General features: G+C 35.7%; 2 protein-coding genes across 5 annotated transcripts in view; one reads left to right on the top strand and one right to left on the bottom strand.

The window, feature by feature from the left end:
* LOC137487238 (multidrug resistance-associated protein 1-like) overlaps positions 1–5,838 on the top strand; it is a 35,230-nt gene extending 29,392 nt beyond the window's left edge. The window contains exons 16-31 of one of the 2 annotated variants that reach the window (XM_073944759.1): positions 61–187; positions 279–455; positions 605–772; positions 1,448–1,631; positions 1,720–1,792; positions 1,879–1,996; positions 2,361–2,484; positions 2,575–2,885; positions 2,970–3,169; positions 3,258–3,384; positions 3,472–3,573; positions 3,679–3,825; positions 3,912–4,070; positions 4,160–4,326; positions 4,421–4,615; positions 4,700–5,838. In XM_073944759.1, the coding sequence (XP_073800860.1) occupies positions 61–187; positions 279–455; positions 605–772; positions 1,448–1,631; positions 1,720–1,792; positions 1,879–1,996; positions 2,361–2,484; positions 2,575–2,885; positions 2,970–3,169; positions 3,258–3,384; positions 3,472–3,573; positions 3,679–3,825; positions 3,912–4,070; positions 4,160–4,326; positions 4,421–4,615; positions 4,700–4,808 (2,488 nt within the window). In that variant the 3' untranslated portion in view covers positions 4,809–5,838. Of the gene's footprint in view, positions 1–60; positions 188–278; positions 456–604; positions 773–1,447; positions 1,632–1,719; positions 1,793–1,878; positions 1,997–2,276; positions 2,485–2,574; positions 2,886–2,969; positions 3,170–3,257; positions 3,385–3,471; positions 3,574–3,678; positions 3,826–3,911; positions 4,071–4,159; positions 4,327–4,420; positions 4,616–4,699 lie in introns of both variants that reach the window. The other variant, XM_073944758.1, reaches the window with a different exon arrangement.
* Positions 5,839–5,923: 85 nt separating this feature from the next.
* Positions 5,924–25,081, bottom strand: part of abcc1 (ATP binding cassette subfamily C member 1 (ABCC1 blood group)) — a 30,566-nt gene continuing 11,408 nt past the window's right edge. The window contains exons 14-32 of one of the 3 annotated variants that reach the window (XM_068219215.2): positions 24,885–24,972; positions 24,579–24,648; positions 23,343–23,469; positions 22,448–22,624; positions 20,381–20,548; positions 20,105–20,291; positions 19,855–19,896; positions 15,637–15,688; positions 14,368–14,509; positions 14,006–14,213; positions 12,914–13,224; positions 12,611–12,810; positions 11,117–11,243; positions 10,938–11,039; positions 9,789–9,935; positions 9,543–9,701; positions 9,163–9,329; positions 8,874–9,068; positions 5,924–7,535 (exon numbers count right to left, since the gene is read on the bottom strand). In XM_068219215.2, the coding sequence (XP_068075316.1) occupies positions 7,427–7,535; positions 8,874–9,068; positions 9,163–9,329; positions 9,543–9,701; positions 9,789–9,935; positions 10,938–11,039; positions 11,117–11,243; positions 12,611–12,810; positions 12,914–13,224; positions 14,006–14,213; positions 14,368–14,509; positions 15,637–15,688; positions 19,855–19,896; positions 20,105–20,291; positions 20,381–20,548; positions 22,448–22,624; positions 23,343–23,469; positions 24,579–24,648; positions 24,885–24,972 (2,778 nt within the window). In that variant the 3' untranslated portion in view covers positions 5,924–7,426. Of the gene's footprint in view, positions 7,536–8,873; positions 9,069–9,162; positions 9,330–9,542; positions 9,702–9,788; positions 9,936–10,937; positions 11,040–11,116; positions 11,244–12,610; positions 12,811–12,913; positions 13,225–14,005; positions 14,214–14,367; positions 14,510–15,636; positions 15,689–19,854; positions 19,897–20,104; positions 20,292–20,380; positions 20,549–22,447; positions 22,625–23,342; positions 24,238–24,378; positions 24,649–24,884; positions 24,973–25,081 lie in introns of all 3 variants that reach the window. The other 2 variants (XM_073944757.1, XM_001341859.9) reach the window with 2 other exon arrangements.

The following is a 25,081-nucleotide window of genomic DNA, read 5'->3' as shown; positions in this document are numbered from 1 at the left end:
GGAAGATCTCTGTAGGTTCATCATTCCTATAGATTAAAATCTGGCAACAATTCATTTCAGGATCAATGTCAAAGTTCAGCGAGGTTCACTGGTGGCTGTGGTTGGTCATGTGGGCAGTGGAAAATCCTCTCTCTTGTCTGCAATGCTTGGAGAAATGGAAAAGAAAAGCGGCCACATCAAAATCACAGTAAACTTTTCAGGAACATCATTAAAAATATTTATATATATATTAACATCAATGACATATTTCACATCATTTTACTAACACTTTCTTTCAGGGCTCTGTGGCTTATGTTCCTCAGCAAGCATGGATCCAGAATGCCACTCTTAAAGACAACATTTTGTTTGGATGTGAGAAGAAAGACAGCTTGTACCAGAAAGTACTGGAAGCCTGTGCCCTCCTACCAGACTTGGAGATCCTTCCTGCAAGAGACGCCACAGAGATTGGAGAGAAGGTGCATAATAGAGAAAAAAATAATAATAATTGTGCAAACCAGATGTGATTTGATAAAGTTAAAAGCCATTAAATGTGACCTTTTATACACTCGAGATATGCTAAGTTTCAGAAGGGTTATAACTAAATGTATTTTTACAATGTTCACAGGGGTTAAATCTGTCAGGAGGTCAAAAACAGAGAGTAAGTCTGGCACGAGCAGTATACAGGAAGGCTGATATCTATCTGTTGGATGATCCCTTGTCAGCGGTGGATGCACATGTGGGTCAACACATCTTTGAAAAGGTCATTGGACCAAACGGGATTCTTAAAAATAAGGTACAATTAAAAAAAAATTAATAGGATGAAGAACAAAAAACTCATATATATAAAAACACTAATTTACGAAATGCTATTCTTTAAACCAGGGGTGTCCAAACTCGGTCATGGAGGGCTGGTGTCCTGCAGATTTTAGCTCCAACTTGCTTCGACCCACCTGCATAGATGTTTCTAGACTGCCTAGTAAGAACTTGATTAGCTAGGCCAGCTGTGTCTGATTGGGATATAAACTAAACTTTGCAGGACACCGGCCCTCCAGAACTGAGTCTGGACATCCCTGCTCGAAATGAAGTTCAGTTTTGTAATTGAATAGCAATTTTCTATTCCTGTCATCCTAACTGAACTTTGTGGATTTAACTATGGCTAATTTACTGCAAGGGACACATTACAGGTTTAAAGTTCCAAACAATATATTGCTAAAAGGTTTGTGATACTCGCCCAATCTCAAAAATTTATAATAATAATAATAAAATAAAATAAAATAACACATTGGTAAACCTTGTGGAATAGTTTCCCAAGAGTTGAAGCTGCAAAGTGCAGCTAACTCCATACAAAACAATAGGGATTAAGATGGAGATACAATGAAAGTTCTTGTAAAGTCAGATGTGACAAACTTTCGCAATTTCAGTAGTAAATAGCTTTATTGATCATGCTCTATATTCCTTGCTAAAACAGACTCGTGTTCTGGTGACTCATGGACTCAGCTTCCTACCCAAAGCAGACCTGATCCTGGTGATTGTGGATGGAGAAATCACAGAGATGGGCTCTTATGTCGAGCTTCTGAGCAGAAAGAATGCCTTTGCAGAGTTTGTTAAGGCTTTTTCTGTTAGTGAACGCAAGGAAAGTGCCACCCACAAAGGTAAGATTAAGTTTACATTAACTACAGTAAAAATACATGTTAATCTAGGTCAATAAAGTAAATAAATGCAAATGCACATTGTTTTAAGGGACCAGGAAATCAGTATCTCGCCTAAGCATGACAGACTTCTCTATTGACCTCTCTCAAGAGCAACTCATCAGGTAAAAGTAACCAAGTTTTGAAAATGCAACTTCAACATTTGTTGAAAAGCACATATTCACCTTCCTGTCAACTTTGTTTAATGAAGTGGAGACATGGGAAGTGCAAGCATACAAACAATGGAGACCATATCTGACACAGAACAGGAGACGGACAATGAAGAAGTTGGCAGACTCACCCAAGCTGACAAAGCACATACAGGCCGGGTAAGCAGTACACCCACATCCGCAGTCTTCACAAACATCAAAATATACCTTAAGTGTAACTCAGTTCCAAAGTTAAGGTAGCAGGTTCATTTTGTAAAGTTCAGCTATGGGTCAGTGACAAGGGTTTTAGATACTTGTGTCACCTCAGAGATCTAATTTTAACTCCTGATTACAGACCTTTGAGCTATATTGTTTTGAACACCATAATATAGCCTTTACATGCAATGTATAATTCACAGTGCAGTTCATCAAATTTTCTTCTTGATAATGGGTCACATAGGTGAAACTGGAGATGTATGTGGAGTACTTCAGGACCATAAGCTTGGCACTCATCATCCCCATCATCTTCCTCTATGCGTTCCAGCAAGCTGCTTCACTGGCCTACAACTACTGGCTCAGTTTGTGGGCAGATGACCCGGTTATAAATGGAACACAGGTTAACACTGATCTGAAGCTTGGTGTATATGGAGCTCTTGGCTTTGCTCAAGGTTTGCATTCTCTCAGGTTTCTTCAACAGGCATCTAGTATCCTTGGTCTGTATAGCTGTCTTGAACATTAACTGTGATCATTTATTGCAGGAATTGCAATTTTCGGGACTACTGTAGCAATATCCCTTGGAGGAATAATTGCATCCCGGCAACTTCATCTGGACCTTCTGAACAACGTACTTCACTCTCCCATGTCATTCTTTGAAAGTACACCTAGTGGTAACCTTCTCAATCGTTTCTCAAAAGAGATAGACGCCATTGATTGCATGATTCCTGATGGTCTAAAGATGATGCTGGGCTATGTGTTCAAACTTCTGGAGGTTTGCATTATCGTGCTGATGGCAACTCCATTTGCAGGAGTGATCATACTGCCGTTGGCTCTTCTCTATGCTTTTATTCAGGTATGCTACTACATATCACTCAAAAAACAATATCAGAACAAGGAGCATTTGTAATTTATCTGACAAATTCCACTTTGTTTTTAGAGTTTCTATGTTGCCACATCCTGCCAGTTGCGAAGACTAGAGTCAGTGAGTCGTTCACCCATTTATACTCATTTCAATGAGACAGTCCAAGGAGCCAGTGTGATCCGTGCCTTTGGTGAACAGCCTAGATTCATTCTTCAGGCTAACTGTCGAGTGGACCTCAATCAAACGTCCTACTTCCCAAGATTTGTGGCTACAAGGTCAGATTCAGTTTGCTTATTCATTCTTTGTTGCATGTCCAGCTATTCGATCCAACATTTTACAATATTTGTAATGTTATTTCAATAGGTGGCTGGCAGTAAATCTAGAGTTTCTGGGTAACTTGCTGGTCCTTGCTGCAGCTATCCTCTCTGTTATGGGAAGGGCAACTTTAAGCCCTGGAATCGTGGGGCTAGCTGTGTCTCACTCTCTCCAGGTAGGGAACTCTGTCTTAAAAAGCTTTGGAAAAATGCATGTTGTCAGCATTTCATACAAGAAATTCTAAAGGCAATTCACACTGCAGGTCACCGGGATCCTAAGCTGGATTGTGCGGTCATGGACTGATGTAGAAAACAACATTGTGTCTGTTGAGCGAGTGAAAGAATATGCTGAAACGGCAAAAGAGGTAGTGTTGGTCTGAATGCTCTGTTTTTGCCATAAATTCCTTTATGATGAGTGACCAAAGTGTATTCATTCCTGCGGTTACCAAGTTTGTTTTGGGTTGTCACAGGCACCATGGACAATCGAGGACAGTCCACTCCCATCTGACTGGCCCAGATGCGGATCCATTGGATTCCAGGCATATGGACTTCAGTATCGCAAGGGTCTTGACTGGGCCTTGAAAGAAATTTCCCTCAGTGTCAATGAGAGAGAAAAAGTAAATATAACAATTGGAGGAATTTAATACATTTTTTCATATTTCATCATTTAATATATGCTAAGCCATTCATCAAATCCAATCAGGTAGGAATTGTGGGAAGAACAGGAGCTGGAAAATCATCTCTGGCTCTTGGAATCTTTCGTATCCTTGAGGCAGCAAAAGGAAAGATCTTTATAGATGGGATAAACATAGCAGAGATTGGACTGCATGAACTGAGGTCTCGTATCACTATCATCCCACAGGTACACCTGAAAATGAAAAAAAGGAAGTTAATAGCAAATGAGACAAACTTTAGAAAAAGACTTGATTTAAATCTCACCTCTTGCCCTAGGATCCAGTGCTGTTCTCAGGTTCGTTACGTATAAATCTGGATCCCTTTGATCGCTACACTGATGAAGAGGTTTGGAGATCTCTAGAACTTGCACATCTCAAGACCTTTGTGTCTGACTTGCCTGACAAACTCAACCATGAGTGTTCAGAGGGTGGAGAAAATCTCAGGTACAAACTCTAGATTTCTCACAAATTATTAGCTTGGGTTGTTTTATTCATAAGTTGACTTACACCTGACCTGTCTGAATACTCTGGCCTTTAGTTTGGGTCAGCGGCAGCTGGTTTGCCTGGCTCGAGCTCTCCTCAGAAAGACCAAGATTCTGGTTTTGGATGAAGCCACTGCAGCAGTGGATCTAGAGACAGACAATCTGATACAGTCCACCATCCGAACCCAGTTTGAGGACTGCACAGTTCTGACCATTGCACACCGCCTCAACACCATCATGGACTACACAAGGTATAACAAAGAGCAAATCTAAATGCTGAAATGAATATGATTATGACGATTGACAGTGGTCTAACTCAATCCTTTTGCCAACAGGGTAATTGTGATGGACAGAGGAAAAATCACGGAGGTAGACTCTCCATCTAACCTGATTTCTCAGCATGGACAATTCTATCGAATGTGTCGAGAGGCTGGGCTGGTGTGAACCTTCACCATCAGTGACAAAATCATATCTTCACTTAGGAGAGACAATGAAAATATTGGTGTCGAACAACCAATATCTAAAGGGCATCTTTAGACGACTTCTTAAAAGAAGCACAGAGCTCAGGATGAAGAGGTTTCGGATGCTATAGCATGTGTCCACATTTTCTCTAGTAGTAGAAGTAGTGTGCTTTAGCGTTCTCCTGCTGATACTTTCACTGATGTCTGAGGTGCTAAAGCAGGGGTGCCCAAGCTCAGTCCTGAGGGCCAGTGTCCTGCAGATTATACCACCATCTTGCCACAACACACCTGCACAGATGATTCTAGAAATCTTAGTAACAGCTTAATTAGCAAGCCCAGGTGTGTCTGATTGGGTTGAAACTAAACTTTGCAGGACACCGGCCCTCAAGGTACGAGTTGGGCTCCCATTTGCTAAAGAAACAGAAAGTCAATAATCTCATCTCATAATATGAAGACTTGAGTGACTCTGAGTAACTTACCGTAAAGGTCTTCAGATGGTCAGGTATTTGTGGTGGTCATTATTTATCATCTCTAATTTATGTCAAAGTGAATTGTTTTTGTAAATATGTAGTTTATTCTTATAGATCCTGAGACAGGATCTAGATAAGACACCGCTGTAGATCAAGTCACATTTCTACTTGAACCTTTTCAGGTTGTTACAAGTTTATAACTTCACATGCTTTATAATTTCATGTAGAAGCACATTGAAAGCTAAATTCCCCTACAGGTGAAAGAAGCATTTTATTAAGCTATTTACGATGTGAGAAACGTCGATTACAAAATAATGCGACACTTTTTCCTTTGTCTGTAACTCTGTATGTATTAATACCAGTATTTGTTTTTCATAATCCAACACTTTTAAATCAGTATTTATGTATTTTATACTGTACAATAACTGTATTTTTTATATATTTATATTTCCAAGCACACATCACGTGTGACTGTCAGACTTGAAAATGTTTTTTATTCTCTGAACAGTTTCATTAAATTAATTATTTTTGTGTTGATAAAAATCATTGTTTTTGTTTTGATCTCTAAGAAAATAAATCAAGCTCTCAAAATGTGAAAAAAATAAATAAAGGATAAGATAAAACACGCTTTACAAAAAAAATATTTTATTACATATTTTGCTTATTTATGAAACTAAGTACACTTAAAACTAGTGCATGTATACAAATATCAAATAATAACTTGCTGCTTACATACAAATTATATAAATATGTAACAAATCAGATATATTTCTTGTGTCTATCATTTAAAGTTTGACATTGTCAGTTCTTTAAAAAAAAACTAATTTTCCTTAAAATAAACTCAAAAGGCTTAAATGACCTTAATTGGAGGTACTGATGAATGAAACAATGTGATGCACTCAAGCATACATTCAACAGATATATGGTATACAGCACACATCACACAGCTCAGCAAGAACAGCATCAACACAACAACCTGCCCTTAAAAGCTACTACAATTTGGGTATTTGACTGGTTAAGTCAAGGTTAAATGATAATTCCAACTACTTTCAAAAACAATATCACTCCCACCACTCCCACAAAGTAAACCCTAGAATGAGCTTATTACACAGAAGAAAAAAAAAACAATAAGTGCATTTATAGCTTTCTTTTTTTCTTTTTTGGTGAAATGATCACTGAAATATATAGTAACAGTAAACACAGATTATAAATCAAATACATCATCTAAATACATTCACCAATGAAAGCAGAAAGCAAATGTAGCATTCTGCTATCACTGCACGATATTGGTAAGATCAGGCCATCAGTGGAGATACCCAGTAATAAATATGTTAAATGAAAATATAAAGAAATCAATGATATATTGTAACAGATTTTCTCAAATGAATAAATAAAAACTAAACAAGGAAAAACAATGGCTCCTGGAAATGAAACAGTTTTTTTTATCAAAAGGGTCTTTTTAAAGATACTTAAATGTTAAATATTCTTATAGAATAGCTTTAAAAGTGAACTTTGGCTTGGGTTGAAGCCCCTCGTGCTTATGTAAGGATTTAGAGCAGCTGTTTAGTAAGCAAGCATCTGCTCACTGCACAGAGAAACTTTGTTCTTTACGCTTTCTAGTCAAATAATCTTGTAAATAAATATTTTCATCACAAACAATCATTCACAAGCATGAAACGATGGCTTAGTAGTAAAATATAAAAAAAAGTCTTTCTTTTGAAACTTGTTGACAAGTAATGAAAAAAAAAAAAATCAAACAAAATGGCAATGAAGAAATCAAATTGTTATCAAACATCCCAAAAGTTGGCATCAAACAACTTTTAAAGCAGCATTTGTAGCAACACCTTTGATATGATTGATAACAGAAACATTAGCTGAGGAGTGGCAGAATGGAGTGGTGTCATATACACACGGTGTGTGTGTGTGTGTGTGTATGTGTGTGTGTGTGTGTGTGTGTGTGTGTGTGTGTGTGTGTGTGTGTGTGTGTGTGTGTGTGTGTGTGTGTGTGTGTGTTTGAGCTCCAGGCCCATAGAAGAGGAAGCTTCAGAGTCCATTTCTCACCAGCTCTGCTCTCTATGCGCTTTACTTACTGAAAGTCTATTTTGAACAGGCTCTACAGCCCACCTACTTATCAGACCAAACCTGAGTCTTTGGCCATCTTGTAGAAAATTCCCTTTTTGGCAATTAAATTGGACGGAGAATCGAATTCTGCCATCTGGCCTTTATCGAGAACCAGCACCCTTCCGAGAAAAAAAGAGGAAATATTTAGTGTTTTAATTTACATGCTATGTTTTTCAGAAAGTAAACCACACCTGACAAAAAAAAAACACCAAAAGCTTTCCACATTGGACACAAAGTGAAAATGAAAATTGTCTGTTGTTTGATTCAGTCAAAATCGCATTGTTGAGAGAGTAAAATAAAACGATGAATTCACATTTTAAAATAAAATTTTTTTTATTTAAAATTGGCAACTAGTAGCTCTCGTGAACTAGTGGTGTACCGGATCACATATCTCATGGTTCAGATCAAACAATGTTTTTTTTTTTGTCACGGATCAGATAATTTTTCGGATCTGTCAAAAACAGACAAACAGAACTGAGAACCTGTAATTTTATTCAAAATAAAATAAAGAAATAATCAGCTGAATAAAAATAAATAGTAAAATGTTCAGTACTGTGAAAAATACACTGTTACTACAACTGTTGCTAAATGTAGAAATCTAATATTACAATTTGTACAATTGATATTTATTTTTAGTCTCGTTTTCAATAAATGATTCAGTTAGTCACTCATAAAACTTCATGTTTCATTGCTAGAAGTGTCATTTTTGAAGAATTATTCAGTGGCATATTTTTGATGGCTGGTAAATAATGTAATTGCTGCCTACAACTTTCATTTTTGAGCGCTGTTATCCCAGTGCTTCTGTGATATTTGACTGTTCATAACTTCATAATTAACTACAAAGACTAAAGACTGAATCTCTTTCTTGATTTTTGCGTTTTTCAAACACGGATTTGAATGCAGCGATTCGAAGGATTAATAAACATAAGCAAATCACCATCATTTATAATTTGTTTTGTAGGGTTTGAGATCCTCATCTTTTAATGATTAATCGTGCAGCTTACACTGAAAACATTGATGCAGGCTAAACAATAGTGACAGAAAACACATTTAATGAAACCCACCACATCCCTAATAACCAACCACAACTTCTTCCGTCACCTTTATATTTTACAGAAAAGCCTAAATGCTTTCATACATGTGATTTGAAAGATGCAAGGCGATCTCTCTGTGATAGTTGCAAATTTAGGATTAATCTACCAGTAAAAAAATGTATTAATCCACAATCACGTGTGTTCCAAACCATGAGATGTGATCCGTATGAATCACAGACGAACCGTGATCCGTTACACTCCTATTATGAACACATATTTGACTTCCCCTCACTACACACCAACACACATTAGAGAATGTAGATGTAAAATATTAGTTTGAAGCAAAAGTAAAAAAAAACGAGAAGTAGCATTCAATATAAACAGTATTAATTTTTTCAATAATCATAAAAGCTCACAGCTTACCTTGTGTAGTCCATGATGGTGTTGAGGCGGTGTGCAATGGTCAGAACTGTGCAGTCCTCAAACTGAGTTCGGATGGTGGACTGTATCAGATTGTCTGTCTCTAGATCCACCGCTGCAGTGGCTTCATCCAAAACCAAAATCTTGGTCTTTCTGAGGAGAGCTCGAGCCAGGCAAACCAGCTGCCGCTGACCCAAACTAAAGGCCAGAGTGTTCAGACAGGTCAGGTGTTAGTCAACTTATGAATAAAACAACTCGAGTTAAAAATTAGGGAGAAATCTAGAGTTTGTACCTGAGATTCTCTCCACCCTCTGAACACTCATGGTTGAGTTTGTCAGGCAGCCCAGACACAAAGGTCTTGAGATGTGCAAGTTCTAGAGATCTCCAAACCTCCTCATCAGTGTAGCCATCAAAGGGGTCCAGATTCATACGCAATGAACCAGAAAACAGAACTGGATCCTAAAAGAGAGGAGCAAGTAAAAATAACCATTTGTGATTGACTTTTTTAAATTAATCAGCAAGGTTTGCTCTAAAAATCGTTATTGTTGTACTAAAGAAAATAAAAAATAGTCTACATCTTAGATGCCCTGAGAGTGAGTAAATTAACAGTAGATTCTCATTTTAAAGTGAAATGTTAGTTTAAATGAGTGTCAGGAAAATAAATAAAAACACCTGTGGAATGATTGTGATTCTGGATCGCAGCTCATGGAGGCCCAGGTCAGCAATGTTCACTCCATCGATTCGGATCTCCCCCTCCGCTGCCTCAATGATACGGAACAGTCCTAACGTCAGAGAGGACTTTCCTGCTCCTGTCCTACCCACAATTCCCACCTAAGAAAAAACACAAACACGAATGACCATGTATGATAAATAGGTATGCCGGTGTAGACTGAAATGTCAAAGCACAAAGAGACAGACCTTTTCTCCTCCCGCAATGTTAACGGAGATATCACAGATCGCCAGCTCTAAGTCCTCTCTGTATCTCAAGCCAAATTTGTGGATTTCAATGTGACCGGCGGTTGGCCAGCCAGGAGGCAAATTTGAGTTCTCCAATTTCCATTCAGCCTGTGAGAAGAGACATCAGTTGAGCAAAAACAAACAAATCGCAACAATATATTATGTAGTAAATGAAGCAAACTTACAATACTGTTGCAAGGCTGACATAAATACAGTATGCCACACTGTAGCAGAATATCCAATACTAGTTTAGCCTGTTAACTGCACTAATTAAACTATATAATAGTTCATGGAAAGTTTTATTATTGTTTATTATTTAAAATATTATAAAAATAGTGTATTAAATTACAAATATTTTAAGAAAATTGTACTTACGAGAGTGAATTAATTTAATTAAAAACCTTAAAATATCATAATATAATTGTAATAATATAAATATTACAATTCTAAATAACTAATTTCTATTTGAATAATTTTTATTACATTTATTTCAGTGAAGCCAAACTGTATTTTCAGCATAATTCCTTGTGTCGTCAGGGTCACATGATTCTTCAAAAACCATTCCAATACAATGATTTGATGCTAAAATGCGCAAAAAAATATTTTGTGTAAACAGTGATACATTTCTTCAAGCCAATTTCTTTTCAATTTTACTGTGTGTATAGGATATGGAATATTTCACTTAATTCCAAAGTAAAGTCACACTGAATGGCAGCTTAAAGTGAATTAGTAAAGAAAACTACCTGTTAGTAATAAAAATAACCTTGCTCAGCAGTAGTTACCAATGTTTATTTAAAAAAAAACAGACCAGCAGCAGAATCTTAGATACACACTTTTCATGTAACCATTTATCTAAATTGTATCCTAAGTTAAAGAAAAAGTCCATGATTAAATGATCCAAATTGTTTCTGAGAACTACTGCATAAAGATCTTCTGTCTAGTCCCTGTATGTTAACTGCCTCTCTAGTACGGTGAGATAAAGCAGGAAACAGGGCTAATCACAGATTGGACTCTGCAGAGGTACAGAATGAACACACACACACACACACACACACACACACACACACACACACACACACACACACACAATCTGCCTGCTGATGCACTGACCTCTTTCTCTGTGTCTCCATATTCCTTCACCCTCTCCACCGCCACTATATTAGTCTCCAGCTCAGAGGACATCCGCACCAGCCAATTTAGAGATGCTGTGACCTGGGTTGAATAGGAGAGGAGTAAGAATGTGTTTGGACATCTAGCCTGTATCTTAACATCTCATTTATCAGACTAACCTGCAGCGCGTAAGAGATGGACAGACCCATGATACCCGGACTGAGATTGTTCCTGGCCATCACTGCAAAAAGTGCTGCAAACGTCACAATACAATTCCCCACAAACTCCAACCTCACCGCCAGCCATCTGCAAGACACAGAAGAGTCACACAAAACATTACAAATAGCTAGGTCAACAAGGAATCTGCGCGTGCAGAAATCCAAAGATTTGAAGCCTATCTCCGAGTCCATTTATTTACTTGTGTACATTTATATTTATTCAGTTTTTAAATTAATTTCAGTAATATTTTTGACTAATATGAAAATGTTCATAAGATTTATTGACAATACAGTTTGTAAAGTAATATTTTCTGTCTTTTAGTAAAGATATTCTTTGTGAGACTTGTTTGTTTTCCAAAAAAGTGGAACTGATTGGATTTGCATTGTTAAACTTAAATAAAAGTTTGAATAAAAGTTGAATAAAAAGTTTATATATATATATACATATATATTACATTTTTAGTTAGCAGATTCTGTCTGGCTCTACAAATAACACCACAACACACTAAGCGTCCTTTTTTACCCAGTGTTCAAGGGACAGTTCACAAAAAATGAAAATTCTGTTAATTACTCACCCTCATTTCATTCTAATCAACTGAAAACCTTCCTTCATTATCAAAACCTAAATCAAGACATATTGATAAGATAAATATATTTTATCTTATCAATATGTCTTGATTTGGGTTTTGAAAAAAAAAAAATCATTTTTACAGTTTTTTTTTGGCAGCCAAAAGTGTTCTTGAAGCATCATATGGCTATAACTGATCCACTGAAGTCACATGGAAAGTTTTCAGTGTTTTAGTTCCTTTTCTTCACTTTGAACGTCTGTGAACTGTCAGATTTCATCAAAAATACCTGAACTTGTGTTCTGAAGTTAAATTGAAGGTCTCAGGGGATTGGAAAGTCACAAGGTTGAATAATTAATAACATAATCATAAGTTTTGAGTGAATTAACAGTCAGGGCACAAAATCAATTGCCATCAACTTCCTGAGTTTTTATTTCTCCCTACTATAGAAGACAAAGGGCTGCTGGTTTCCAACATTCTTTAACACTTTTTTTTGTGTTCAACAGAAAAAAGAAGTCCATAAAGGTTTGGAACGCCAATAAATATAAACTAAATAGAACATTCATTCATTCACTCATATTCTTTCCAGTTTAGTCCCTTTTTTAATCAGAGGTCGCCACAGCAGAACGTTTTTTGCAGCGGACACCCTTCTAGCTTACTGGGAAACACCCATACACTCTCTTCACACACATGCACTACAGACAATTTAGCTTACTAAATTCACCTACACCACATCACTTTGGAGGTATTGGAGCAAACACGAGGAGAACATGCAAACTCCACACAGAAACACCAACTGACCCAGCCAGGGCTCGAACCTGCGATCTTCTTGCTGTGCGGCGACCAGCTAAATAAAACATGTATATGCCAAATGTATATGAATTCTTACCGGTTGGCTACTATGCTGGGGAAATAAGCTTTCTGGTTGTGGTCCACTCTGCCGTCACTCTCCTTGATGAAGCGCTGCTGCTCTCCAAACGCTCTGATCACACTAGTGCCCAGCAGCGTCTCATTGAAGTGTGTGTAGACTGGAGAGCGGCTCACAGACTCCAGTCGCTTCATTTGACGAGAGGACGCCACATAGAAACGCTAGAGACAAACAGAGAGCCAGGAAATGACTAAACTTCGAATGAATTTCTAAATGTCATACTGCAATAACACTGTGTAACAAGAGGTTAAAAAACTGACTGACCTGTACAAAGAAGTACAGCAGGCCCAATGGTGGAATGATGATGGCTACCAATGGAGTGGCGATGAGGATGACTGCACATGAGCCCAAAACATTGAACATGGAGCCCATGAACATTTTTATGATGCTAGGTATGACTGAGTCGATCGTGTCCGTCTCTTTGGCAAAGCGGTTGACCAGGTTGCCGCTGGGTGTGCGTTCAAAGAAAGACATGGGTGATCTCAGGACGTTATAGAGCATTGTCTGGTGCAGGTAGCGGGAGGCTAAGATCCCACCGACAGACACCGACACAGAATAGCAGAACACAGCAATGCCTGTCAGAGAAAAACAAACAAAAGTTTAAAAAGCTGGATTTAGAACCAATTTAATAAAGATACATACAATATGCATGGGACAAAATAAATAAATAAATCATATTTCATACATTAAATGAAAGTAAAGTAAAGTGAAGTGTCTCCTTTAAGATTTCAAATAACATTTGTAAAAATAAAATGGCAAAATCTGGCAAAAATGTTTCATTCATTGTAACTTATTTAGGTACAAATAAAACAACAAATATATTCTGACTTGTGCTTATTAAAATATATTGAAGAAAGAAGGGTTATACTAAACTGCATTCATCAAAAATATCTGTCTGACAAAAAAATGAAAATCTAAAATCTAAATGTTTTAATGATTGACAATGATTGATCAACAAAAAATATAATTATCAACATTTAAACTATTGCAATTTTGCTAATTGTCATTTTAACAGAAGAAAAAAAAAACCTGCATCAATAGTAAAAAGGTTAATAAGAGTTATGTAATTTTTGTAAGATTATGTCATTATTTACTCACCCTTAAATTTTTCCAATTAAAATTTCAATTCAATCCTAATAAGAATACAAATTTTTGGGTGAACTATCCCTTTAGGGACTTGATACAAAATGCCTATGGTGTATGGATTATTATCTTACACATTTACAATTGTTGAGAAAGCTGTATAATGCAACTGACCTTCAGTAAAAATAGTCAAATCATTAACGTTGTTCACAAATTATAATGCAAATATATGCAATGTCACACAAAAACACACAACCAAAGAAGTGAAATCACCTTGTGAAATTCCCAGAGCTCCATAAACCCCTAAACGCATCTCTCTTTTGGGCTGTGTGTTGTTGACAACAGGGTCATCTGTCCAGAGACTGAGCCAGTAGTTTGAGCCCAGAGAGGAGAGATGATGACAGAAGAACAGAAAGATGCTGAAGATGGACAGCGGCAAGCCGATAGCCTTCATGTATTCCCAAAACACAGACAGCTTCACCTACACAAAAAAATATTACTTAGAAAACATCAAAATCAACTTGAAACATTTCAATTTACATGACTCAAATTCTATGATTTTACAACAAACTATTAGTTGTTTTCAGAAACAGACAAACAATATGTCCTGACATAAGGAGACGGTTGGCTCATACTCTGCCAGTGTTGGCCTTGTCTGCTTCGGTCAGTCGGGAAGCTTCTGCAGATTTGGTCTTTGTTGCAGCAGCATCATCATTAGCTTCAGTTTTCTGTGTGGTTTTACCTGCACCAGTTGCATTAAGAGAGATCTGACTCTGCCTAAAGGACACAGAAAAACAACAGGTTAATAAATGTCAAATGGTAAATGATTGTTACATAAAGCCCAACTAACAATCAGATTATCTAGGACAAACAGTAAGTGTACAGCATTTACTTTTAATAGCCTAAATATAGAAGAAGAAGAAGAAGAAGAAGAAGAAGAAGAAGAAGAAGAAGGAGAAGAAGAAGAACAACAAGAACAAGAACAAGAACAAGAAGAAGAACAAGAAGAAGAAACCCTCAAAATATAAGATGAAAATTATATTGGAAAACACTAAACTCGGTTGAGATATTTATCTGACAAATTATTTGGCAAAAAAAGGCAAACCATAGCTTATCAAAGAACATGATTTCTTTTTTTACTATGGCATAAAATGCATAGAGTACCTGCAGTTTTAGTTTGTTTATTTATTCACACGGCAGCAAATTGTGGCAAGATCAACACAGATAAAAACATATTGCATGATAACTTCATAATAAGAGAAGATATGGTTAGATATGTTTTTTTTTTAGTTCGATACAATAATAATAACCTAAAATGGAAGTAACTGCAGCAAAAACTGGAACTAATATTTCATTGGTAAAACCACATAAGGCAAACCTCTTGAGTATTTCTCACAAAGCACGTTTCCTTATGTTATAATGAATCAATCAACTGAAACAATTATGACATACAAAAGTTTGAGTATACTTTATTTGATAGTGTCCTTAAACTATGCATTTAAGTAAGTACATTAAACCGATGTAATTAGAACACCTTATTAAAGCGTTACCTTGAGTTTTCCACTCTTCAAGGACAACTACACAATTAGTTTAGATAATCTACATCAGCATAACATCAATATGTTTGAACAAAAGGAAACAACATAAGTTCACCATTTAGGCCACTACTGTACACTATTCAAGATCTGATGCACTAGATTTGAATAGTTGATCTCTTTTTTTTTATTTATTTTTATTTTTTTTTACTTCTCTTTAAAACTGAAAAGCTTTTGAAATTAATGACACGTAGTTATTAACTGATTCACCAATTTAGTAAAAAATGAACCTACAAATCAAATTAATTCAAGATAAACAACATGTTCGTTACTTCAAAACATGCGAGTAAAAAAAGGCCATTTTCTCACCTTAATAGGGCAGCAGGACCTCCATTCTCAAGTCCTTTTCGTGGGACTGCATCTGAGGAAGAGAAAACATTGACTAAATCAGATATAAATAAGACACATCTTCCTGCATGCTTCATGCCATTCCACAGCCATACTGCAGTTCAGCACAAACATGTCTATATTAAAAACAGAAATAAAAAGCATAATTTGCTTCTAAAAACAACAACACCTCTCAAGCCAATTGAAATGAGAATTTCTGTAAAAATGAATGAAGGTAAAACAACCTTTTAGGGTCTAAGGTGAGAGTTAAGTTTAGAAGAATCACCAGCAGACTGTACTGTAACAGAGTCCAGCACCTCACACACAATCAGACAAATAAGGAACTGTTACAGTGAAAAGATTGCTGATGACCAGACATTTTAAAATATATCCACCATGCTAATAAAGAATGATGAATGTAACGGTCCAGCACACAGCAAAGAGCTTTTCCTATTTATAAAAATTAAAATGACCATTTACACTATTGTGTGTGAATTTTACACCATATTTTCAAGTTATTTTAATTAAAAACAAATCTAAGAAATTATTACACAATATTTTAGATGGTTTGTTTTATAAACTTGAAAAAAAGAATCATTTTCATCGAAAGCAGCCTGTGACTGAATACTTTAAATATAACAACTAAAGATTTTTAAACATTGAAAAACATTTTTGTTTTTATTAGGCTGGTGAGGTGACCATATCGTTTGAAACTCATACAAAATATTTCCTTTATAAATGAATGTTGTTCTTTTGTACATTTTATTCACTAAAGGGTTTTGTACATTTGTACATTTTATTCACTGAGGGACCCCAAAAATCCTGTACATATATTCATCTTTTGTAAATCTCTGATCATAGTTAATACAACCTGTATATAATGTTCATAGTACATCCATCTGTAAATATTATCCATAGTTTTTCTATAATTGCACTTTATAACTTATACCTGTATCCTGCACTTGCTGCTATTGCACTCCTGGTTAGACCTAAACTGCATTTTGTTGCCTTCCACATGTGTAATGACAATAAAATTAAACCTAATCTAAAATGCATCAATGTCATTCTAAAACTGGCTTATTAAAATTGGCACATATTAAAAGATTTCTGAAGGATGGTTTGATGTAATGTTTTGTAAGTTCAGCTTTGCAGTACAGGAATAACTGTTAAATACTGTACTGAACTGTACAGTAAAACAGTAAAGAGTTAATCTTTGAAACATTAAAAATATTACAATCCCAAAAATTGGACTTAAACTCATTGCATAATTTTGTATATATATTTAATTAGTCAGTTAGTCAGTTTATATAACATACTATTCAAAAAGAGTATAAATTATTCCCTCGAGTACTACTATAAAAAGGGCAACCATTTACTCTACCAAAGTAAAGCTTAAAGCAAGGATGTGTACTAGGTATATCAAGGGTTGTGAGCTACAATCCAGTTTGTCTTCATGCTAGAAATCACACGAAGAAACAGGAAAACTGGTCTCATCGCATCCATACAAACAGAAGAATGAGCTGATGGTGAATTTTAAGGTAACCCACCTAGTTGTTTGCAATGTCATTTGCATTTTTTATATCAATTTGTATATTAGATGTCACCTTTAATGCCATATTGAGTAAAAAAGTTCCATATTTTATAAAGTACATAACAGATATGTAAACAGAAAGCGATGTGACCCATTTTAAAAGGAGAGTGAAGTTTGTTACTCATAAACATCATGAAAATGGATTGGGAAACACTGATTTATGAAGCTTTGAATCCTTCACAAAGTTTGTTTGGAATCAGTGATTCAGACTGTGTATAGAATTGGCAAGATCACAAGATTTCAGTAAACAGGGCTTTGATACATCATTACTATTTCTAATCGCTTAAATTCAATAGTTCTCCACTGGGTGGCAACATCCTGGACTCTCTCATCAAGCCAATACGAAAGTGACTAAAATTGCAAGTTATTGACTAGCTGCTTGAGACTGGCTCCAAAATTCCCCTTGCTAAGATCCCAAACTTTACAGGAGAAAAAAATTTGACAGCCTTGTACAAAAAACGATTGAGTTAAAAAATAAAATAGAATGTTGCCATACAATACTATGCCTAAATTTCATAAATAGCTTAGCATTTGCTTGCATTGACTACTTTTACAAAGACACCATTAATCACTATTTACCTTAATTTAAATAAGGCAATAATATGATTAAGGCGATTATATGAGTAGGTTTATTAATGTTCCTTTCATTTTCCCGTCTTCCATGTTATAGTACAGTATAGTAGTATAGATCATTTAACATCATTACATCAAAACTGGACTGACACAGTTTTAATTTACTACAACTGCTATGTTAAGCTGCTTTGACACAATCTATGCTGTAAAGGCATTATAGAAATAAAGATAAATTGAATTGAACTATGTTTTTATACAGTGTAATAACTGTTAAAAGCTTTTAGTTACTAGTTAGTTAGTTGAAGTTATAAGCAACTAATAAAGTTATGGTAACTAATAACCTTAACTTTTTTGGAATTTGATTGTAATACAGTAATGTGCACCTCGACACAGTAATTATTGTTAAAAGTGCTATACAAATAAACTTGAACTAAACTGAAACATCAATCTAAATGCATTTAATTATCCGAGAGTGATGCTCGATCGGTCTGGGGACATCCTAAAAAGATAGCAATGACTGTCTGCGCCCACTTGTATCATCTTTTTTATTATTATTAAACAGTAAATGGTCAGTAATTGTAACAATGTAATGAAACATTGTGAACTATAGAAAGAACATAGAGGAGGCCAGGGGCTAAAGCAGTAAAAAAAAAAAATATATATATATATATATATATATATATATATATATATATATATATATATATATATATATATATATATATATATATATATATATATATATATATATATATATATATATAAAATAACCGGCACAATATTCATAAAATAATAATACAATATAATAAGTAAAACAAGAAATACATATAAATTAAAGCTTAAAACAAAAATAAAATATTAATAAGGGTGTAAGTAAGAGTGTAAGTAATTAAACTTGTATCTTAATTTGTGCTCTTTAAAAACCTACAGATGATTTCACTGACACTACATATGGTGTACATATTTTTAAACAATCTATGGATGAATACTGTGGGTAGTGGTACACCATGACTAATAATAACTTAATAATAACTAAACAGGATTCATAGTTTCTACTATAGACTGGATGAGTTTTACAAATTTGTAAATGTGTTAATGTGTAAAGTGAAAAGGAATAATATTAGTCAATTAGTCTCATGTTGGCCTGTTTAACAGAGTCCAGAAATAAAAAAAAACCTTGAAAATTGTTAAAAGAAAGTATATTATGTGGAGACGATATTACATAAAAATATTACAAGATATTACATAAAAAAGCCAATTTTAATCCATGTTTTGCCTATGTTTTTGTTGCATTTACACAGTTCTGACCAGCAGCTGTCCATGTAATGTGGTGTTTCAAATGCTTCAAAAAAGAGAATCATTTAGCGAAGCAATTGGTTCAATGGTTTCAAAGCTTTGAAAAGTTTACTTTTCCCATCACTACAGGGAAGTACTAAAGAACTAACTCAGACCCTGTTTACACTAATACGTTTTAGTTTTAAAACGCATAAGTTTTGCTACAGTTACTCCATCCGTCCACACTACGCCGGAGTTGTCGAGTGCCGAAAACGGAGCGTTTTGAAAATGCTGAAGAAGCAACTTTCATTTTAAAACGCTGCTGCTCCGTGTTAGTGTGGATGGGAAAAAACTGAGACATCGAAAAACAGAGGCGTGGCTGCAGACGTTCACCTATCTGATTGTTTTTCCTCAATATTAGGTATGCCAGGTATGCATGCCAGAGTGTGTGTGTGTGTGTGTGTGTGTGTGTGTGTGTGTGTGTGTGTGTGTGTGTGGTCGCGTAATATGAGTTTACAGTGGTGTAGAGTGGACGGAGAGTTGTTCAGAAATGCTAGGTGAAACGCCAGTGTGGAGGCGGACCGTTTTCATTCTAAAATGCTGTTTTAAAAATAAACGTATTAGTGTAAACGGGGCCTCAGTCTGCACTTCAAACATCATACTGCACCTCAAACCTGCATGAGAACAAGCCCTACTCTAACATGCAGTACGTGCAGACCTATTGAACTTCTATGGCCCGGGGACCCATTACACCCTCAAACCTTCAGATTTTCCCATTTCGTCCTCTGCCTCCCCTCCCTCCTCTGAAGAGCCAACAGAGGGGACATAAAAAATAGGAACACATGGAGATGAAGACATACAGACAAACACAAAAAGAGATTTATCTCCAGACAAGGATTAAATGGGGGAACAGATCACACACAATGGGAACAATAGGAATCATTCAGCAGCAGTGGCTTTGAGACTGGACAGATGTGTGAAAGCATGAAAGCCCTTCAGACGTTTGCTCACCTCCCAATGACTCCTCCCCCTCCTCCTGCTCAGTGTTGGTGTAGGTGCGCAGGAACTCAGCGAAGGCACCCTGCCGGCCCAGCAGCTCAGTGTAGGAGCCCATCTCTGTGATTTCTCCATCCACCATAACCAAGATCAGGTCAGCCTGGGGCAGGAAGCTCAGACCATGGGTCACCAAAACACGAGTCTGAAAGTGGAGCATGTGTGATGGTGACATGTCTATCTATTGGAGATCTATTATGATTTATTGGAGTAATGCAAATGGAATGAGCTTACTCTGCCCTGTAGCAACCCTTGAGGTCCGATGACTTTCTCAAAGATGTGTTTTCCAACATGAGCGTCCACGGCAGAGAGCGGGTCGTCTAACAGATACACTGAACAGTTGCAGTACACAGCCCTGGCCACACTCACACGCTGTTTCTGACCTCCAGAAAGATTCACACCCTGAGATTACAAGATCACAAGATCACATCGTTAACCCGACTGACTGTTCTTTTTACACATTCAATGCAAGACACATCTTTGCCTCAAATCTGAGGTCAATATAGGGCTGTGCAATATGACTACTGTAAATACACTGTAGCATTTCATGTTATGCTTAATCGTTTATTTTGTGGTGTCACAAAATACATTGTTTAGTAATACTTTTTCATAATTTATGAGTGTAATATTATAGTGCAATATTATAAGCTAGAGCTGCACAATTAATAGTTAAAAGATCGCGATCTCGTTTCGACCCCCTTAACGATCTTAATCCAGCATTTCTACGATTCTGTCAATCATATTTTCAAGTTCAGGAGAGAAGAAAAGGCGGCTGCACGAGTCTTTTCAATGTTTCACACTCAGTGATATTGACACCTCCAAATGATGTTGAATGAGTCACATACTGTATTTATAAGGTATAATTGCGAGTAACAGGTAATACAGTTGCAAATATTATTCAGTTTGTGTCACAGAGTGATCGTTTGGGAGCCGCGCGCGAAGTATGAACAAGCACTTAGCAGTCAGAATGAAACCGAAAGTGTGCACTTCATTTAAACGATCATATCGCATTTTAGAGTTATGATCATGTCAAGCATTTGATGTTTTTTCTTTCATAGTGAACCCACAGTTGTGCATGAAAATAAAGGTTTACAATGTCAGTATAACTACTTTAGCCTATATATTGTTGAATATAATCTGATTTTACCAATGAATAAATTTGTCTAATATGACAGATTGCAAGCATATATCTCAAACATAATAATTCACCATCAGAATTATTATAAGTAGAATATAATTATTTATAGAAACCAGTAGACCTACACATAATATTATTATCGAGCTTGTGCCATATGTTTGTTTTTACCATACCTTTATTTTACATCTACAGAATCATGAGAGAATCGTGATCTTTATTTTAAGCAAAAAAAACGCGATTCTCATTTTAGCCAGAATCGTGCAGCTCTATTATAAGCCATTACAAAATGAAAACAGAAACAATAATAACAGCATAGTGAGAAAGTTCGAGCAATCTTGAAAGTGTAATGCTTACATTTTATTAAGCAATTTTTTTTATCTTAATGTTGGATTTGTAATCTTTAGTTTTTAAAGTGTTACACATTTCATTAATATTAATTTTACATTTCTACATAAAACAAAGAAGAAACAGTCCTTTACATGTGGTCTATATATTTAAACTATTAATTGATTGAATTTACAGAAAATGGTACAATATTGTGCTATATTTCGTTACCAGGATATGAGATGAATATCGTGAAGGGGTCAAGAATCTGATTTTAAAAAAATTGCCAATTGACACTACTTCTATATGCTAATTGATTTTACTTTTTATCAAAAGTTTTTAACGCAGTAATTACTTAAGGAAATTACATATTAAATAATAAAAATGTGATAATTTCCATATATTTCTCAGAACAGAAAAGGGACAAAGCTAGGTTTAAAATAAAAAAAAGAAATAAACTCTCCACATTTTTAGGAAAGTTAAGTAAGCTAGGTAAACAATATACATACACACAATTTTATAAAAACCTTGAGAATATATAAAATAATGAACATAGAAAGTATAGTTTATTCATATTTTAAACCTGTTTTTATTTCAGTGCATGAAAAAAGAGGGAAAATGGCTTTTAAATATAACTCATGTATTATTCTTGAAATAAACAGGAAGAAATTAGATAAATTTAAAAAAGAAACCCTAAATGTGCATGTTATGGAATAAAATAGAGCATATTATGGAATAAAACATTTAAACAATGGTTATATCTTTACAATATTTATAAATGGAACTTGGTTAAGACCTGCCTTCTTTAATCTACCATGGTTAGTTAAGACTTGACTTGCCTTCTCGCCAATCTCAGTTGTGTCTCCTCCAGGAAGGATCTCAAGGTCTGGTAGAAGAGCACAGGCCTCCACCACTTTCTGGTACCAGCTGTCTTTGGTTTCCCGTCCAAACAAAATGTTGTCTTTGAGAGTGGCATTTTGTATCCATGCTTGCTGAGGCACGTAAGCCACAGAGCCCTGAAGACAAAGTGAGACACTCAATCTCTCTCTATCATCCAATTGTGAAATGTTATCCGAACACCCAGCTTGGGCCAACAGAAGTGGAAAACTTTGAGAGTCTGATATTTTTCGATAATATCTTTAGCATTGTTCACTTAAATATTAAATGTCTGAAATCTAAACAAAGAAAAAGTAGGACTAAAAATTAATGGCAAGTTTTACAGATAGAAACTTTTACTTCTAACTCTATTTCTAAGAAAATTGGGGACAATGATCATGTGATGGTCAGATGTTCTTGTTTCTAATGAGGCACAAGATGCTTTCTGGATCATTTTCAAATCATGTGAAGTTCAAGCAGCTTGAGTGCTGCTGTCATTAAAGGAAAAGGGGACAAACAAAAAAGCCAAATTTCTGATTTATACATGCATGTGTCTGTTTTTTCACTTTCTATTGACTTTTTTTTTTTTTTTACAAATAAATTCTCTAAATGCTAAATTTGTTATCTGTGCTTTATAAAATAAAACACAAATGAACAATGTACCTATTATTAACATATCCAGAAAACTTCTAAGTGGTCTTTTATTTATTTTTTATAAAGCAGTATCTATACTTTTAAACTTAAATACAATGCAGCACTCCATTAGAAGAGCCACTGCCCTCACACAACATCATTTCAGTTGACTTCACTACAAAGAAATTCAATAGGGAGCACAAGGACAAAGGTCTGACTCTGTACCTTGATCGAGACCGATCCTTCTTGCTTATGCATCTCTCCCAGCAAAGCTGAAAGCAGAGAGGACTTCCCCGAACCCACATGCCCCACCACAGCAACCAGCGCCCCCTCAGGGATACTTACATTGATCCTGGAGGGAGGTAGAGAGAAAGAGAGAATAAAACTAAATCAGATACAAAGAATTAACTGTTTAATCACCTGTGGACACATGCAGTATTGCAAGAAAAAAGGTTTCATTTGTTCATCTATTCTTCCATTCATTATGATTTCTTCATTCACGTGATAATAGAGTGCTCTGATATTAACAACTGAATTTAAAATGAGCAATAATGCAAGACAAATTAAACATTTCAATCCTTAATTTGAAGTAGATGTGGCAGAAATCAAGATTGAAAAGGAAAACGGCGACCCAAATTTCATCATCCCTCTCATTAACATCAACGTAGATTCATCAGATTACAATTGCTCTGGGGTTTGACATTTTTCCTGTAATGGAGTTCATGCACATGTACTTGCCTGTCATGTCCTCAGTAGCCTGTTTCACTGGTTCTGCTCGGTGTAACCGCAATAATGTCAATGAGTGTCAGTACTACATGTCATTTTAATGCCTAGAATGTATTTACATTTGTGCAGAGTTTTCCATAGGGCTGGGAATTGAGAACAGAACAATTTACCAAAAACTAACTCATTTATTGATGATCTGTAACGTTAATGGTTTATGAATGCCTTACAATGTGGCAGAAACTATTGTAATCAACTTTGGCTTTTGCATTTTTGCTATTGAATGTAACATAAACAGGACCATGAGGGTGCTATAAAATATGTCCTATGAAGCAAACTTTCTTCTGGATTGAATTTGTTCAAAATTGTGTCATTGTGTCATTTGAATGTATAGTTTGTTACAGTAAAACAATGTTATGGAGATATGTATATATATGTGTGTGTGTGTGTGTGTGTGTGTTTGTGTGTGTGTGTGTGTGTGTGTATGTGTTGTTACATTGTTTTACTGTAACAAACTATACATTCAAAACATTCAAATGTCATTCAAAGATATTGTATTTGTTTACTCTTGAGTAACCACTGTGAGATAATCATGCATCTTAAAGAGTAAAATAAACACTTGAATCATAAAATTCCAAACAATTCCCAACCCTAATACTCTGTAACACTGAATGAGATGCTTTTTATTATACCACTAGTACTTGAAACATCCTTTACAGACAAATCAATTGATGTTACCTCTTCAAAGTTGGAGGGTCATCTTTCGACCAGCTGAAAGCTCCGTCTGCAATCCGGATGCTGTCAGGAGCTGAATGGGCAGGAGACAACAATGAAGTCTCTCAAGTGAACATCAAAACACATTGGGATGTCTTTAAACCCACAGATTTGTCATACAGCTGTTCTGCTCTTTCATACAATGCTGGTTTATGTCCATCTGTGGAAACTATTTTGAGACTGCAGGGTTTTAAAAGTCAAATATGAACCGCATACATAGCACATTGGTTTGATTGTAAATGTGAAGTGCTTTTGAATCAATATACTTACTTCCAGAAATGGCTGGCCGCTCCACATTGTCATCATCCAACTCCTCATGGGACAGAAACACACGCAGGCGTTGCATAGACACACTGGCCTGAAGAAAGCAATGCAAGTCGTAAAAAAAGAAAGCCATGCAGACAACACTTCTTCACATTACTTGATCTACAGTTGAAGTCAGAATGCGGTATATGCAAACAGACTTG

The sequence above is a fragment of the Danio rerio genome, chromosome 3 (genome assembly GCF_049306965.1).
Source record: "Danio rerio strain Tuebingen ecotype United States chromosome 3, GRCz12tu, whole genome shotgun sequence".
Taxonomy (NCBI): domain Eukaryota; kingdom Metazoa; phylum Chordata; class Actinopteri; order Cypriniformes; family Danionidae; genus Danio; species Danio rerio.
The sequence above is the reverse complement of the archived record's forward strand: the minus strand, read 5'-3'. Positions and strand labels throughout refer to the sequence as shown.